The 17,928-nt window shown below is 37.4% G+C and overlaps 1 protein-coding gene across 8 annotated transcripts in view; it reads left to right on the forward strand.

The window, feature by feature from the left end:
- ATRNL1 (attractin like 1) overlaps positions 1 to 17,928 on the forward strand; it is a 527,347-nt gene that overhangs the window by 138,104 nt on the left and 371,315 nt on the right. For all 8 annotated transcript variants that reach the window (XR_012587528.1, XR_012587529.1, XM_074591197.1 and 5 more), the window contains exons 18-19: positions 1,954 to 2,172; positions 7,228 to 7,365. Coding sequence is in view for 6 of the 8 variants with exons in the window: in XM_074591197.1 (XP_074447298.1) it covers positions 1,954 to 2,172; positions 7,228 to 7,365 (357 nt within the window). In the remaining 2 variants the exon portion in view is untranslated. The remainder of the gene's footprint in view (positions 1 to 1,953; positions 2,173 to 7,227; positions 7,366 to 17,928) is intronic.

Consider the following 17,928-nt stretch of genomic DNA (forward strand, 5'->3'; position numbering starts at 1 on the left):
CCTTCTTCCATAAACAATCACTTCTCAGTTAGCTCTCTTCAGTTTTGCAGCTGAATGCCACTACAGAGACTATCTGAGGATTTTCCCTTTTGGTTCTCTTTTATCTTCCATGAAGATAGTGCTGCTGATATGTCAGAGCTGTTTTCGCCCAGCTTTATAAATAGCAACGTGAGAATTGTTCGGATCTTCTACACTGCATCTCTGAAAGGGCAAACCAGCCAGTACAGAATGGTGGTCTTTATTTTTCTGCTGATCTTCTAATGTATTCAAAAAACAAAATTTGTATCATTCAGCTTCAGATCTGATGAGGTCTGGCTTTAAACTGTTTTGTGTCACATGATTGATATTGATTTCCAAGAACAGTTGAACTCCTCCTCCCCCCCCCTTTTCTATGTTTGGGAAACTTGAAACATTTCCTCCTATTTGGATTCTTCCACGTCTAATGATACAAGAGCTCATGATCCAGCTTTCTGTACTGTTAAAGTCCTTTTGAAATCTCATTCAGATTCTTAACTGCCAGTTTTCTTGATATCTGCATGTATCTTTATACGACTGGAGTGTTTTTTTCTCTGACAACTTTCCTTAATTTTAAACAATTTTAATAGTTGCTGTGGTCACAGTAGCTACCTTTCTTCTGCTCTTGGTTTATTTAATTAGAAATGCAATTGTTCTGCTTAGTATAGCCTTTATAACATGGATTCAAGTCTTGCCTTTATGGAGTAGAGTGGTCCAGGTAGCTGTGAACATGAGTATTGGATACAGTGTCCTCGCTGCAGCTGAGCCAAATTGAGAAGTTGCACTCATGTAGAAGCCATTTGAGTGTCCCAAAAAAACCTCTTTAAAATACTTTCTTTTTAAAAAGAAACTTAGTCTATTTCTGGCTTCCTGGTAGAATCTTCCCAAAGTTCACGTGTGCTTTTAAATTTATTTTTTAAGTGTCTACAGAGTTGATGTGAGAAGAGACAGGGACCCCTAGTGATCAACGTTCAAATGATTCTGATGTTAATTTAGTTCAGTGTTACAGCATTAATTAAAAAAAATTAAGATGTAGCAGAAAAATCTCAAAGAAATGGTGAACTCTAGTGGTGTTTCTGAAGATACTAAATTGTTAAATTTTTATTGATAAGAAATGCCAGTAAATTCAGAATATGATGGTTTTTTGATTCTAAACAGATTTCGTAACATATGAGGAAGACCGTTTCTATGAGAAATTAAATTATTTAAATAAAATTTTAGTATGCAAATTAAAAAATGAAACCTGATTTACTCTAACAGACAAGACTCTTAAAGTGTAGTTCAATTAAATGAGATTGCATTATGAGTTATATCTTAAGAATTCTTTCTTTGGAAAGATGTGTTGTGCTTGTTTCAAAAGTTCTGTCTAAAAAGACTGAGTCATGTTTGTAGATGAATACCCGGGTGCGATCCTGGGATACTTTGTACCCAAATAAAGTTTAGGTTTGAGTTTGAATTATGACAATTCTTAGATTATTATTATCACTCTTATTTGGATTATTGGCCTTGTCTTGAATTCTAGAGTTTTTGTTGGAAGGACCGTTTACATCAGTAGAATTAGTAATGTACGCATCCCATAGCATATATTAATAATAAGTACAGAAGATATATTTTATCATGGAATTTAATGAAGATGCATAGTATTATTGTTCTGCTTCATTATCTTTGTTTATTTGAAATCTTTGTTGTTGCATTGTCGTGTAAGAAACACCTGCTGTGTATTTTGTGATCTGTGAAGTACAACATTTAAAGGAAATGGAGATAATCTTACTAGTGTTACTGAAATTTTTTAATTTGCACAAGCAAAGAGAAATGCAAAACTGTATCTTCATCAGCTATTGTAAAAGCCTAGCCCTTATTTACAAAAAACCCCACCCAAAACCCCAACCCCAACACAAAAAAACCCCTTACATTAATATTGTATTCCATGAAATAAAGCTCAAAACTGCTCTGGACTGAGGACCTGTGGACAGTGTTTGGAACAGCCCGGGTGTGGATGGTGTAACGATCCCAGTAACACTGGAAAAGGACAATGTTTGGAAGGATCATCAAGAGGCCCAATGAAGCCTGCTGGTGTGCACTCTAATGAAATGGTGCTTGACACTACGCTTTGTCCAAAAGAGAAAAATTATGAGTGGTCTTTTATACAGTGTCCAGGTAAGGTCTGCTTCCATCCTTATATGTGAAATAAGAGCTGTTTCTCTGTTTAGGCATGCCAAATTAACATAATTATTTTGAGTAATACAAATAGCATTTGCACAAGAAATTTTTTTTCTAAAATATTTCCTAAATGTATAGTTAATCTCTGTCTACTGAACACAAATGTGGTCACTGTCATACAAGTTCACACGGGAAATGTAATGCCAATAGTTTAACCGAAATCACTGTTTACTTGTTAATAAGTTTTCACCCATCCTATCCATCTACTTTTTCAAATCCAACTATATGGATTTGCTTCGGCTTTTGCTTTCTTCTGGCTTCTGTAGCCATCAAAGAGCAGCACAGTTGAGGAGACACTATCCATAGGCAGGTGCCGATGACCAGGAACAGGAACTTCCCGTGTCCCCGCTCTTCATGCCAAAGTCTGGCTGGCCGTGAGAATGGGGGGCTGCCAAATACCCGAGCTGTGCCTCCAGTCTACCTTTTAGACATTTTGAGTAAATGGAATGTACGCTTTTGCAAGCTTAAAGAGCATCTCTGCAGTCTAAATTTAAGCCATACCAATCTGATGATCGTATTTTAATTTTTAAGTTCATTGGAAAAGTAAGCAAGACATGGGGTGCTTTAGGGCAGTGGAAGCTGAGCTTGGTACAGCCTCCTGCATGGAAATACTCAAACCCTGAAAGCGATGTGTGAAAGCAGCGGTGTAGTAGTGCAGGGAAATGAAAAGCACGCTGGGGAGTTTGACAGACCTCCAGTGGTAATTTACAGTAAATAATACAGCTTAAAAGACAGCTTGGAAAGTTGTTTTTTTTAGAATAAATAGTGTAATTGTACTAAAAGTATTTTTCCAGCAACTGTTCCTACTGCTGATGTATTTGAAAGCTGGAGCTTCTCTAGAATCAAAACTTCTGTGGGTACCTGCAACTGTTTGCTCTCCTGGGTACTTTTTTCAGCAGTGTATTCTCTGTGTATGTGTGTGTACGCATATATATGTGTGTGTATACAGTATTATTTAGAAAGTGACATCTCTGAAGAAAGTTTTAATTTGGGAACTTTTTTTTAAATCAATAGGGAGAGAATAAAATTTTTAAAGGTTTAGAAACTGAAATGTAAAACTAAGTGAACACTGTCAAATGTTCAGAGTTCAAACCAAAAAACCTCAAACCATCTAATACTGTTTCCTGAAAAAAGAAGCCTCTAGGAAATTTCTGGAAACAATAGAATGACAGTACGTTGTCTAGAAACTTCAGTCCTTGGTCTGTGTGTTAAAATACAGGTAGGTTGATAATACGTGCAGTTAGACTTTCACTGCAATACACAGTATCTACAACTAGTGGAATTGTAATGGAGATATATATTGCTTGTCTGAAATGTTTGAGTTAGACGATTTCATCACCTTGGTTGTTTAATGGATAAAATGCTGTATTTGTTGTGTGTTTTGACCACGAACTCACTGCAGCTCCACTTTTGTTTTGAAACCCAATAGTTTTGTGAGTTTGAGGCACATCCTACAGAAGTCATAGGAATAAAATTTCAATTGATGTGAAATTTCATTTTGATTGGTATAGGCTGTAGGTTTTATTCCCAAGCTTTTGTTTTCGTTTTCTGAAAATATTATCTCTAATGGATTATACTGACACAGTTTATTATTCTTAGCACAGCAATTATTTGATGTACTAGAAATAAGATAGAATGTAATATGTATATAAACTTACTGAACAGTTTGTTGTTTGGATGAAAATAAAAATAAATAGGTTATAACATAGTTTGGAGATTATTTTGCCACATGGATGAGTAGTTGGCTAAACCATTCATGTTCGTTCATGTATGCACTTAGTTTTCCTTGTAGAATCATAGAATTGTTAGGGTTGAAGGGACCTTAAAGATCATCTAGTTCCAAACCCCCTGCCCTGGGCAGGGACACCTCCTACTAGACCAGGTTGCTCAGAGCCCCGTCCAGCCTGGCCTTAAAAACTTCCAGGGATGGGGCTTCCACCACCTCTCTGGGCAACCTGTTCTGGTGTCTCACCACCCTCATGGTGAAGAACAACTTCCTAACGTCCAGTCTGAATCGACCCATCTCTAGTTTTAATCCATTCCCTCTAGTCCTACCATTACCCGACATCCTAAGAAGTCCCTCACCAGCTTTCTTGTAGGCCCCCTTAAGATACTGGTAGGCCACAATAAGGTCTCCTCGGAGCCTTCTTTTCTCCAGGATGAACGACCCCAACTGTAGTTCCTATCCATGCTCTCTGTTGTGCCCCTGGGCAGTTGTGTTGGTGTTAAATATTTTAAATTCATTCTCATTTTCTGTGTGTTCAATACTTTAGAACTAGTATTTGGCAGGTAGCGTAAAAAAAGCGTTTCTTTTTGTGACTGATCATTTTGAAATCAATAGGCCTAAAAGCAGCTGTCATAGTATTTCTTTTTATATGAATACATTTTTTTTTTTTCATCACATTTCCATTTTAACTGGACTATTATTATAAATAAAATGGCAAATACCATACATATGTAAAAAAAAAGAAAAATAAATAGTGTCGGGTAGTGTTAGGTAGAATGTAAGCCCAAGTTTGCATTTAAAGCCTAAATTTCTCCTCTGAAAAACAGTGTGAATTGATTCTAACTAGTTTGTTTAAAACTAGTTAAAGTATTTTTACACTAGATCTAGATTGTAATGCAGACCTGGTTTTTGTATATTTTTCTTAGCATTAAATTTTTCCTAAAACTATAATTACCAACATTTGTCAGCATCAGCAACCATTTCAACAGAGAGGTCAAAAGCAAATTAGTCATAGAATTACTTATCTTCAGGGCAGAATCAGCTGAAGATTCAGCTACATCACATTTGTACGTGTGAGAAAAACTACTCTGTTGCTTCCACTGACGCAAAGTAAAATGACTTAAGGAAAATTGACTTTTTAAATTTAACTCCTAGTTCTTATTTAAAGATCCTTACTGCATCCCGTTATTCTAATTATTACTGTAATTATTTAATACTGATGTCTCCAGTTTGCACTTGTTTGTATCACAGAAAGTTGTTGCAATGTGCAGTTCTTCTGGCGCTTCACTTTTCTCAGTGAAAATCAGCAAAAATGTAATATAATTTTTAAATGGTGTGCCATTTAAATTGCAGGTTGTAGTAGTTCTTGTTGCACATATATTTTTAGTTTGATTTAAAATCTCTTCCATTATCTTTGCCTTAATGAAATGTAAGACTATCATATATGACCAGAAAATATTATCACTTGCAGCAAACTAAAATTCACAATAAAAAAATTGATTTTACTTTCATTTATCCTTTAAATAACACAAAAAATAAGAAATATGAAACTAAGCATTAGAAAGAATAGATGATGTACACATCAATGACCCACTAATTAGAGAATACCAGAATGAAACATTCTCCTTATATCGTGATACAGTCTTAATTAGGCAATCATACTTTAATAGAACACCTATCTAATTCGCTGTTTGAACTTTCAGTTTATTGGGACGCATTTTTTTTTTTTTTTACATTTGCTTTAAGTAATTTAATGTGTAAGACATACAAACAAAACCCAAAATGGAGCTGCAATTCATGGTACTTTTGTGTAGCTTTTTCTGGGAAAGCCAACACTGCAGAACGGAAAACTGCCTGGAGGAAAATACCACCAAGTTGTCTAAAAATCAAGTGTTCTTAGCAAGAAGAAAACTTGTAATTTCGAAGGATGTTTATTCAAGACAGTGTGAAAACTTCTGGTCTAGTAGTACAGAAATGTTTGATACTTGTTTACAAGGTTCTGTAGGCATAGCTACAGAAAAAGGAAGAGATTGCAAACTTGGGAGCTTTAATGGTTTATGAGCCAAGCCTGGCGATGACTGTAAATGTATTAAGTTACTAAATTCTAAAACAGCTCTAAAAACCTTTAAGTCATGCAGTGAGAATCTCTTTTTTTTTTTCTCTTTTTTTTTCCTAGCCAAGACACCATGACATTTAGATTAAGACTCCAAATAATAAAAAAAAAAATAAATTAAACCGAATGATGTTATTGAGATATCTGTCCTATGCTGGGCCTTACACACCCCTCGCCAGTAAGGGATCGGCAGGTTTGATGTAGTCTGGCACTTGACAAGGTGCTGTAATTGTCGCTAATCTGCTGAGCACCAGGAGCTCCGAGGTCCCAGTCTACAGTGAGGTCATCCTTCAAAACCTCCTGGTCGTTCGGCCGAGTCCTGGCAGCAGGATCAATGATTCTGGCGGAATTCACATTGTGATTTTGCTGCAACAGTGATCAGTACTTTCTGAGTTTCTTCAAAATGTGGAACGCTGAAGAGGAGTTGTGGTGCAAGATAGGTGGTTTGTAGTGTTGCTGTTTGACAAAAAGCAATTTCACGCTCTTAGGGTCAATTTATGTCAGTAAGAGTTCCAGTTTTTCTACTCTGACCAAAGCTGGCTGTAGTGAGGAGGGACTGGAGATGTTTGATGTGGCTCAGATGTCCTTAAAACCCCTTAATGTGCCAAAGCTAATGGGAGGATCAGAACTGTTAAAAATAAGGCAATCTTCGGTTAATTCTTTTGTAAGTTCTTTCTCCCCAGTAGATACAAGTTTGAGTGCGAGTTGTTCACGTTCTCCATCACAGTAGCCCTTCAAATGCTTCACAGCGGATTGCATGTAGGTGTGGGGGGTTTTATTTGCTCTCAGTTGGTGACTTACTGTCTCTTGAGAGGTTTCTTAAGCGACTGGGCAGCATTTTAAAGCTAAAGGACTGGATTCAGTCACTCACAGTGGCAAAAAGACTTTCTCACACGCCTTAAGCTCACGTGTCACTACATGGTCAACTTCTGTGCTATTTTGTGTGAATACATGTTTTGTATGTATGCTATGTATATAGCATGCTATATACATGCTATTTTAAAGAGGTTCTGTGTTAAAGTACAAATGTATGTGCTGGTCATTAGTCAGGAGACTCCTCAGAAATACATTTGACCACAACTTCGTAATCACATAAGGATGATTTTGTTCCCAATAGCAATTTAGTAATGACTCTTTAAATGTTACATTCTAGCTTGCCAGTGCAATGGCCACAGCACCTGCGTCAACAGTAATGTCTGTGATCAATGTAAAAACTTAACAACAGGAAAACAGTGTGAAACGTGCATGCCAGGATATTATGGGGATCCCACAAATGGAGGACAGTGTACGGGTAAGTTGTTCTGCTGGGAGGAAAAAAAAAAATTGAAATGACATTTTATGTAATGTGAATTTAACTTTTTTACTGTAACATGAAATTAACTTTTCTTTGAAGGTAAAATGTTTACTCATGAGCCGATCAGCTAAATTAATGATTCAAAATCAGATTAATATTTTTAAGAGAAACTTTGCATTCAGAATCATCATTTTGCAGTTGTTGTTTGGTCTGGATGCTCTAAGAACAAGACGGTAATTTAAAGATGCTCTCCCAGTTAGGGAAAGGAGGAGAAAGGAGCTGTTTTGTGGGAGCAACACCTTAAATCCTGATATTCCAGAGAGGCATCGTTTCATTCCATGTAAATGATCCTCTTAAAAGCAGTGAGAAGTTTCTTATAAATGAAGTTTGGCACCTACCATAATGTCTGATAGCACTGATTTGTATAAATGTGTGATGCTAGTGGAAAAATTACACATTTAAGAGACCAACGCATGTTATTCATGTGTAGTTCAAACAGAAAAGCCTGGTACCCGGAGGATTGTAAGGTACCCTAACCTATTCAATCTGTTCAGTTTTCTAATTGCTGCATTGGAGGATTCTCCTTGAAGTGAAAGAGAGGATGAAGTCCAGTAATGCAGATGGTTTTTGTGTATTGCCGTAGGGCTGCTTTTTTACTTGCATGGGTGATTTTAAAGTTGACAGGTACTCCTTCCCTTATAACTAAATGGGGGAAGGTGGGGGGTATATCCAATATGAAAAGTAATTAAGGTAGCTGAGATTGAATCTAGGAGGCTGCTACAAAATTTTGTCCTATGATGATTTCTTCTCCGTTGTTGTTTCTTTAACTGCACTTTTGCTTGTTAAGGCATGATTATTCATTTAAAGGCTTCACTTGTTCCTCAGCACGTTAACATGCAGCAGTCAATGCATAAAGCTGCGCATCTGGTAAACTCAAGCACGATATGTAGAAAGTGTGTTCAAGGGGATGGAAAGACTAATGTCTGCCCCTATTGACAATTGCACATTTTGCTGTTGCTTTATGACACTTTAAATAATTCTTAATAGTTCTCTTATTTCCTGAAGTTGACAAAATGCTCTTTTGCTGTCTATAGCACTTTATGGCAAAATGATGTATTAATAGAGCTTTTATTCTTCAGGGATACGTTAGCTATCAACCAAATAAGCATTCCATCACCTTTAGTGAATTACGTGTAGTACAATAATGGCTAAAATCAATTTATAAGACCAGTAAAATTATAAATTTTATGACTTGTTTTTTCAACCCTAGTCTTTAGAAGTACATATTTTTATTGGTAGACATGATTTTAACAGGAGCTATTTAAACTAAAGAATGCTTTAAAAAACAAAGATTGTCATTATTTTGAGGCCTTATCTGCATTGGTATATTTTTGTAGTATAGAGCCCATAAATCTGTTTAAGTCTTTAAGACATTTTGATGAATGTGGTCATTACGAACTGTTAGATTTTCTTCAGTATCATGATTTTTCTTCCTATGATAGAGGTGCCCAAATTGTGGGCCAGGGATTTCTGCAGGAAATAATACCAATGATCCATAGATAAGCCAAATCAATTTTACTTGGATTTAAGAGGATTTTGGAACCATAGTTCAGATCAGGCAGTGTGCAAATCTAAAGAAAGAAAGAGATAGTTCTTTTTTTAATTTTTTTTTTTTTTGTTCCACCTTCATTCTGCTAATGTTTTTGGCAACAAAAAAAGAAAGTAGCTGCAAATTAAAACCATAATTAAAGTAAAGGCATAAGGAAAAAATATGATTGGAAGGAAGGGCAACCCAGTCAGAAGCTGAATTTAAGTGTGACTGAAATAATGAGAAAATGAGACAGGAAATGGTATGGAATAGTCAATCAAAGAAGAAAAGTCATGAAGAACTGAAAAAAAACCCCCAGTCATCCTCATAGTCCTTTCTCATGCCGCTTTTCTCTGCTGCTGCTGCCAGCTAAGTTTCTGGCATAACCCTACCAGCATTTCTTTTCTACTGACTCACCCTTCTGCACAGGGGCTGAGACTGCCTGAGCACGTGGTGCATTTTTTCCTCAGAGCTCCCGAGTTATTTCTTTGAGGATCCAGATTGAAAACTTTTTAAGGGAATGACAAGGTAATGGCTCTAACTCCTATACTACAGCTGTAATGCTGTAATATTCTTCATACAACAAGTTGCTATAGTTACAAGGGTGTAACTTGGTTATGAATTGGAGAGCAGCTGAAGCTGGGAAAAGAAGTTGTACTCAATCCCGACAGTTGAGAGGCAAAGTGGCATACAGTAGGAGAAAAACTAAGAATTATTCTCTTGATGTACTCATGACATACTACATAAAATATTTTTTTTCCCAGTGGCCTGACAAAAATACTTATGAATTCGTACATGTATTCTGCTGTTGTGTTATATACATTTATAGGTAAAATCTCACCTCCCAACTTTGACTATTGGTGATATAGACCAAAAAAAAAGATTTCCAAGAAAAACTTCCTTTTCTCTTATAGGCTGGATTAGCCTTTGTTATTCCTTAGATCCCTGATGATCTTGAAAGGAAGGAGGAGATGCACAGCAAGTCTATCAGTCCTCAGAAAACTTTTTTTTTTCCTTAACTATGCCAATCCTTTCCTAAATCCGTTTTTATAATTTTAGGAGGTCATTCAGAAAGCTCTGAAAGAAGCTGACTGTCCACTCCTGAGTGATCAGTTATCTTCTACCTTTGTCCAGGGATGGAAAACTTTGTATGTTTATAACTATTGTCCTTATTATACTCTGGGAATGATGATGCCTTTACAACCGTCATCAGATAATCGATACATTCATAGTGGTATTGTATCGTGTTATACTATCAGATTACTATGAGATGAGTAACAGTTGTTGTAGGAAGAAGATACAATTCATGTTTCCGAAGGTTTTGAATAGTTGTGATTAAACAATGGCTAAAAATAAATTGACTTTTCTGGATTTTTGCTCACTATAATTGCTGACACTTCAATAGCTTTAAAAGAAATTTAAGGACTCGCTTTGCATCCTGATATGATGCAGGCTTAGTAGATGTGACAAACCTAAAAATAAGGACAAAGAAAAGATAGAGGCATAATAACAGGCTTCTGTTATTATAAGCAAAAGGGAGCTGAAAAGAGAAAATGATGATAAAGTGCCTTCCCCTACTTGGGCTGAGGAAGAAGTAATGGGATTGCGTTGCAACAAGAAAGATTAAGGTGGAATACAAGGAAAACTTTCTACTGGTTAAACTGTGACATAGATTGCATAAAGACATTATGAAATATGCATTATCACCTACACTATATTTTTAAAATTCTCAAGTTTCTCTAGCTTTGGAAAAGGGCAGTGGACTAGCTGATTCCACATATTCTTCTCCAGTCCTAATTTTCAAAAGATTCTCAGAGTCTGAGATCTAGAATGCAGGGAGGTATTGAGTAAGGGTAAAGTATTTCAATTATATAGGAAAATGATCTATGTATAGAAAAATGACTATGGATATTTGCCATACTATGAGTGCTTAATAAGGATGTTCGTAAGTCTTACCTGTTACTTATTTTGGAATCTGTAGCATTATTGTTACTGCAGCATTAAAAAGCTTTCCATCTAATGCAGGTTTACTCTGTGATTGATCCTCGCTCTAGTTTATTTTTTGTGTCAAAAGCTGTGACTATAATTTTATTACAGTTATCTGTTCTTATTCTTAATTAAAAATAGTTTCAGGTAGTTATTATGTCTGATGTGAAACAGGTAGCCAAAACATAAAACGAAATTAATTTGTTACCTTATGATATATTTTTAGTTACACAAAAAGATTTGCATGCTTTGTTGGAAATTAATGATATACAGTGCACTAATTAGTAAGTCCAGACCCTGTGTGTGTGCTTAAGATTTGTAAGCTAAACCCCTGTATGGCAAAGAAAAGCGTAAAATGATAGTACCATCAAAGTTACCGTGTAAAGTTACAGCATCCTTTTCAAGAATCGGGGCACTGTGCAAGAAACTAAGAGGGAAGCCAGAGGCAAATTCTTAATGTGAGGGAACAGAGCATGCTGACAAGGGACAGGTTTTGGGTTCCAGACCAAGCTCCAGTTCTGTTTACACCTCTTATCTGACTGGTCTGGAGTGCAGACGCATGAGCGACCCTTGGAGTGCTAAATGCAGTGCTGTCAGTCTGTGCCGGGAATATTTAAGAAATCAAAGCTCCAGTGATTTAACAGAATAAGGCGCGCACACACTCTGTATTGTGGTGAAGCTTAGATGAGAGCTGCCCAGCTCAGCCTTGTTTGCTTCTGAGCAGGTAAAGCTCTCCAGATGTAGGGAGCCTTGTAGTCTGAGGTGTTGAAGAGTTGGAAGGCAGATATTCCAAATTACTTTCTTTCTTTTTTTTTTAAATTCGGCTCAAGTCCCATTTGAGGTACAACTTTGAAGCCATGACTATAAAAAAATCAGTAATAGAAAATTCATCATTAAATATTGATGGATTTGGAAAATAAAGGAGCTCTGACTGTAGATGGGAAAGATACTGATTTGCTGCCTTGGTGGTTTCTCTTAGTGTTATGTTTTCTTCAAGGGCTTGTTCTGTCATGTGCTGCGTGTCTGGGAAATATGCAAAGCTTTTATAGAAATTCTAGAAAAAGAGTTATACGTGTACAACAGACTGCAGCTTAAAGTAACAGGAGAAAACTGGATGGGAGATTGCTTGGAACAATTTTGTGTAATCTTGGCAGCACTTTTTAGCATTATTTTCAAACTTATTAATCATCTACTTAGTTGTCAATGTTAAAAAAAATTACTCTAGCTGCTTATCATCTTGTCATTTTCTTTATGCATGGTATTTTTAAAAATTATTCTTAAAATGTATGAGATGCCAGGAGAGAATTCTTTACAGTAACTTATGACACACACTGTGAATGTATAATACATTTAATAATATGATAACGTAAGCACTTTGCTGTATTGCCCTTTTTTCATAAACTGATAACATCCCAAACAGCGTTCAGTTTTCCCATAATTGTACTACCATTGCTGTTGCTTTTACAGTAGGAGTAAAACACTGAGTACCAGCGCAGCAGGAACATCATGTTTTAACTTGCACCTCACGCTGTCTAAGCAGGGTTAAAAGGCATGGTGTTTAAGACACACTGGTGGCCATTCTTTAAAAGCCTCCTACCAGATAGGCTGTATGGGTGAAGTTTTTTAAGCAAATCTGTAGCATTTCTATTTCCTTTATAGATCATAGAATCATAGAATTGTTGAGGTTGGAAGGGACCTTTAAGATCATCGAGTCCAACCTTTAGCCTACCCTGACAAGAGCCACTTCTAAACCATGTCCCTCAGTGCCCCATCTACCCTTTTTTTAAACACCTCCAGGGATGGTGAATCCACCACCTCCCTGGGCAGCCTATTCCAATGTTTAATAACCCTTTCAGTGAAAAAATGTCTCCTAATATCTAATCTAAACCTCCCCTGACGTAACTTGAACCCGTTTCCCCTCGTCCTATCACTTGTCACCAGGGAGAAGAGGTCAGCCCCCATCTCTCTACAACCTCCTTTCAGGTAGTTGTAGAGGGTGATAAGGTCTCCCCTCAGCCTCCTCTTCTCCAGGCTAAACAACCCCAGCTCCCTCAGTCGTTCTTCATAAGGTTTGTCCTCCAGACCCCTGACCAGCTTTGTAGCCCTTCTCTGGACACGCTCCAACACCTCAATGTCCCTCTTGTAGCGAGGGGCCCAAAACTGAACGCAGTGCTCGAGGCGGGGCCTCACCAGTGCCGAGTACAGGGGGATGATCACTTCCCTAGTCCGGCTTACCACACTATTCCTGATACAGGCTAGGATGCTAGATGTAGATGTAGATGATCTAGGATGTAGATCTGTCACCTTCCCTGCTATCATACAGTCGGACACTTTCAATGCTCAAGGCACCAGCTTCCCCCCAGATTTGATTTGGAATCATTGTGTTTGAAAATGTGAAGTTAATTGTTTACTGGAAACATTTAATTTTTTTCCCAGATCTTCAAACTATTAGCAAAACCAAACATGTTTCTAGTGAGCGTACACCACGTAGGATCCACTGCAGCTAGGTGAGAGGTCTGCGTGCCTTTTTTGTTCCTCCATTACATGGAGTGTGAAGGAGAGAATAAATCTGAGTTTTTCTGCTGTTCTTCTAAAGCATCTGTCTCTGTAAGAGTGTGCCTTGTGCAATGTCTGCTTCTTTTGGACGTTGTATAACTCAGTACTTTTAACCTATATTTATATATGTGTGTGTATGTGCATACATCTACACATACTACTCCCTGAATTCGTTCCACGTGAATTTAGGCATCTACATATTAGCTGTCCAACTTACATATATATACACCAAGTGTCTCAAGACATTAAAAAAAAAGATAAGCATCAATAAAGGGCTAAGTTCTTAGACTAGCTTGAACATACATTGATTTAGGTGAGGTTGAGCCCAGCAATGAAACTTCTGTTGGTTAAAAGAAGAAAAAATAAAACTTATTAGTGACTTGTTGATACCTAAAATCTTCAGTAACAGGAGGAAAATCCATGGTGTTCAAATCTTGCTGCTCAAAGAACGTGAGTATTCTGCTGGGTGGCTGACGTGTGAGCTGTGGGGGTTTTGAGAGAAGAGGCTGAGGGTGGCAGAAGCCATTACTTCTGGTGTCTGTGAGAGAGAGACGTGAGAAAGATGTTAAACTCATCATGGCAGCTAATTGAAAATTGTCTCCTTGCTTTCTAGGTTCTGTCTAACTTTGAAAGACATCTACTGGGTAGATTTATGGATTGTTTTTCTCTGGCACTGTTTCTAACATTTTTACCTGTTCAGCAGTAGCAACCTTCGTAACACATTTTGGTCATGACTGTCCATGGAGGAACTGATACTGATTTCCTTCCTTCGTTTCCTTCTCTCCAAAATAAATACTGTTAAAAGCTACCATGGGCATGATCAAGAACAAAGTCTTGTTCCTATAGGGCAATCAGTGCGTTAGATATTTGGAAAAAATAATAATTCAGTTTCACTTACAAGGAGCACATGTGCATGAGAGTGGCTGTTTTTGTAGGCAGCACATCTAAGAAACCCCACAATTACTTTGAAGTAATCTGTAGTCGCTATATTAGAACACAAACATCAACCTGAACAAGATTATCTATGGAAAACTAGGGGAGGTGTACTAAAGAAAAAATGGAAGCAGATCTACCTTTTGCTACCAAATAATTTCAAGGCGGATGTCCTTCTTTGCCATTTTCTTTCCAATTCAACACTTTATTGCTGTGTCCAAGCTGAATCAGGCTCCATACAATCCACACTGGATCTTAGGAAAGTCTCTTTTTTTCCTCTCCATTTTGTTTTGATGCTGTTCTTTGATATAGATAGGCCTCTTCCTTGCTGAAGCATCTCTTAGTTTCTACTCCTGCTTCAGGTTTTCTGCTTCTTGTCATCTTCTCTCTCAACCCTGACTGTGGCTCCCAATAGTTTTTGCAAAGCTTATAATTGTTATTTGCAGCCAAGGAAGAAGCAGTTTCCTCTGCCATCTAGAGAGTACAAAGTAACCCATGGTGCCCAGGGCAATAATGTCTTTCTGCTTGCTCCCCAGCCATACTTTTAGAATATATATACAGGAACATGTGTGTGTGTATATACATACACAGTGCACAGTATTTGTATATTAAATTGTAATACAGCAAATTAGATGATTTCACACATTAAAGAAAGCAACCTGTCTTTTCATAATGGAAAAAGTTGATAGTGTGACAAGGAAAACAGTTTAATGTTCAGTTTCTTTTTTGAACTAAAATACGCTGTTGTCTACTTAGTTGATAGAAAGATACCGGGTAATTTCCCTTTAGACTTATGTTTCCAGGTTTCAAAAAGTTATACAAGCAATACGGGAACAGAAAACAGCAGTCTTAATTTTTCACTTCAACACTATCACTGCGTAGCTTTTAAATTACCTGTAATTTGGGAATGTGTAGGGCAGGTGTAGAGAGGCATCAGCCTGAATATTCTGTGTATGAATATTTTATGACTGTATTGGTGTCAGTAAACTTGAAATTGGAAAAAAAATATTTCCCTAAGAATCATTTTATTTAGTAAATATCATAGCACAATGACATATTTGAGTTTTAGTCTCAGAATACCCAGAGGCTAATATATCGTAGTATTAGGAACTGTATGATGCTACTTTAAACAGGCAAAATTAGGCAGATGCTGTTGGCCTGAGAAATAGTTTTTGGAAGGAGAAATAAAATCTTACATTTAAAACTTCATCAAGGGTTTTTTTTTTTTGGTAACCTGAAATCATTTTGTTCTGTTGTGATTCAGAACTTTACAAACAGATTCTGCAGTAATCCTGTCCTTTGTAAATATTTTCAGCTAGAATGGGAATTGAAGGTTGTGTCTGTCAGGGAGGTCCCACCGCTGGCCGGTGTCTGAGACACACGTTGGTTACTTTTCAGGGCTGTCACAAAATGGCTGTACAATTGAGGGATTTGTTCTCTTTAACGACACAAGTATTCTAGGCATTTCTAGTTGTTGGAGGTAGTTCATGACAACTCTGAGCAGCAGGAAAGTGATAAATGTTTTGTTTTGTTTTAGATGAAATTTATAGTCTGCTTTTGAAAAGGCCATTTTAGTGTGCTGCTTTTTTTTTTTTTTTTTTTTTTTTTTCCTTCTGTGAGCATGGCTGAGCACTGGAGCAGGTTGCCAAGAGAGGTTGTGGAGCCTCCCTCCTCAGAAATATTCAAAAGCCTTCTGGATACCATCCTGGGCAACAGGGTCTAGGTGGTCCTACCTGAGCAGGGGAGTTGAGTTGGACCAGATGATCTCTAGGGGTCCCTTTGAGCCTCAGCTGTTCCGTGATTTGAAAACAATGCCATGCACTAAGGCATTAAAGACCAGGCATTTTGAAACTTCTATTTTTCATGTCCTGTTATTTTGTAGTAATACAGCATCTGTAATATATTTATGTAGTAGCTTTAGGCTCATCACATTTTGGTTCCACGCACCGGTCCTAAGGGAGGGTAATGCCTATCTCTGAAAACCTTGCAAGAATTCTTCAAATTTATATTTAGGTTACCACTAAGCTCCTGTCTTGTCAAGTGTTTAGACAGTGATTTACAAGGGATCTCTCCATTGCCTTCATATTCATTGGCGGGTTGAAGATCTTCAGCATGCAAAGTTGGAGTAGTGTCTGGTAATACCTTGATCTAAGCAAATTTATTTTTTTAAAGGGTTGATTAGGAGTTGAGCTCAGCTGGTAATTCATGCTATTTTTTCTAGGTCTAACTTTTCTTTGGCTTCTTTACTTATCGTGATTTATGATTGTATCTATGTTTCCTTAGAAATGCATGCAAAAACTGCATGTGTTGTACAAGTAGCCTGGGGAGCTTCGTATGATAATTACTTCTCTGCTTTATTAAGATGGTCTTTATCTTGTTTCACCCACTTCAGTTTAATTTTGTGTCCTTTGCAAAGTGGAATTAACACAGCTGTGCGGGGAGGAGATACGCTGCTATCTGTGAGTGGCTCTGTAACTCCATCAGTGTTGCCCTGTCTCATACTGTGGAAGGCCGGATCCAGTGTTTGGATTTGCCAGACCTTTCTTGTTACGCTACAGTTATCCGTGCTTTCTCTGGGTTGTAGCACGAAGCACTCTACCACAAAGGCCTTTCAAAATGTAAAGCTAATGGAAGTGCAACGCTTTCATTTACATGATATGTAAGTTAAGAAGTTATTTGAGATCTGGCAACCGGTACATTTCTGTGTAGAGTTCAAGTTGAGTTGCCTTTTGTTCGTTGTTTTTTGTTTTTTTTTTTTTTTGTTCACTAGGTTCTAGAGTCATTAAACAGCTGGACACATGGCAAAGCTTTTCTCCCCAAAGCACATTCAGGCTGAAAAGTTGTAAATTCTAGATGGACTATCAGCTAATAGCTGTTAGAGGATCACAGTGTTGACTTCATACTGTGAGACCCGAAAGAGCATTTGATGACTGATGTGCAGCTCTGTCAAACATTATGTGGCCAAATCAAAGAGAACAAGTCAAAAAATCCACACCCAAACACCCAAATGAAAAAAGACCCCCAAGCCCCCAATCCACAGCAGGAACCCCTTGCATGATCGTTCATTACAATTCTTGGCATAAATGCTTGTGCTAATTTTTATAGTTCTCTGATCTTTCTTTTGTGCCTTTATTATAAGGTTTTATGACTGTATCCCTGTTTTTTGCACATGCTTTTAGACTTGACCCAAGTGAGCCACATGCCTGGTTTTGAATCAATGAGTAAATAAGCTTTTTCCAGAAGATGGAGGCATCTGATAGTTTTTACCTGCATGCACCCAGCTACTGTTCTCGATGAACTAACCATCAAACTAAACTGCCTAAACTGATTTTTGTGCTCTGAAATGGGTCATTCTGTGCACGTTGCCTGAACTCTGGGCATAGTGTATTTAGACTATATCCATATATAAGGTGAGCACTAATGTCAGCTGGGAGCAGATGAACTACAGTTAATTTTGTTTAAAATCAAAGTGCTGGAAGCAGTATTCCCATTTTGCA

This window comes from Larus michahellis, chromosome 6 (assembly GCF_964199755.1).
Source record: "Larus michahellis chromosome 6, bLarMic1.1, whole genome shotgun sequence".
Taxonomy (NCBI): Eukaryota; Metazoa; Chordata; class Aves; order Charadriiformes; family Laridae; genus Larus; species Larus michahellis.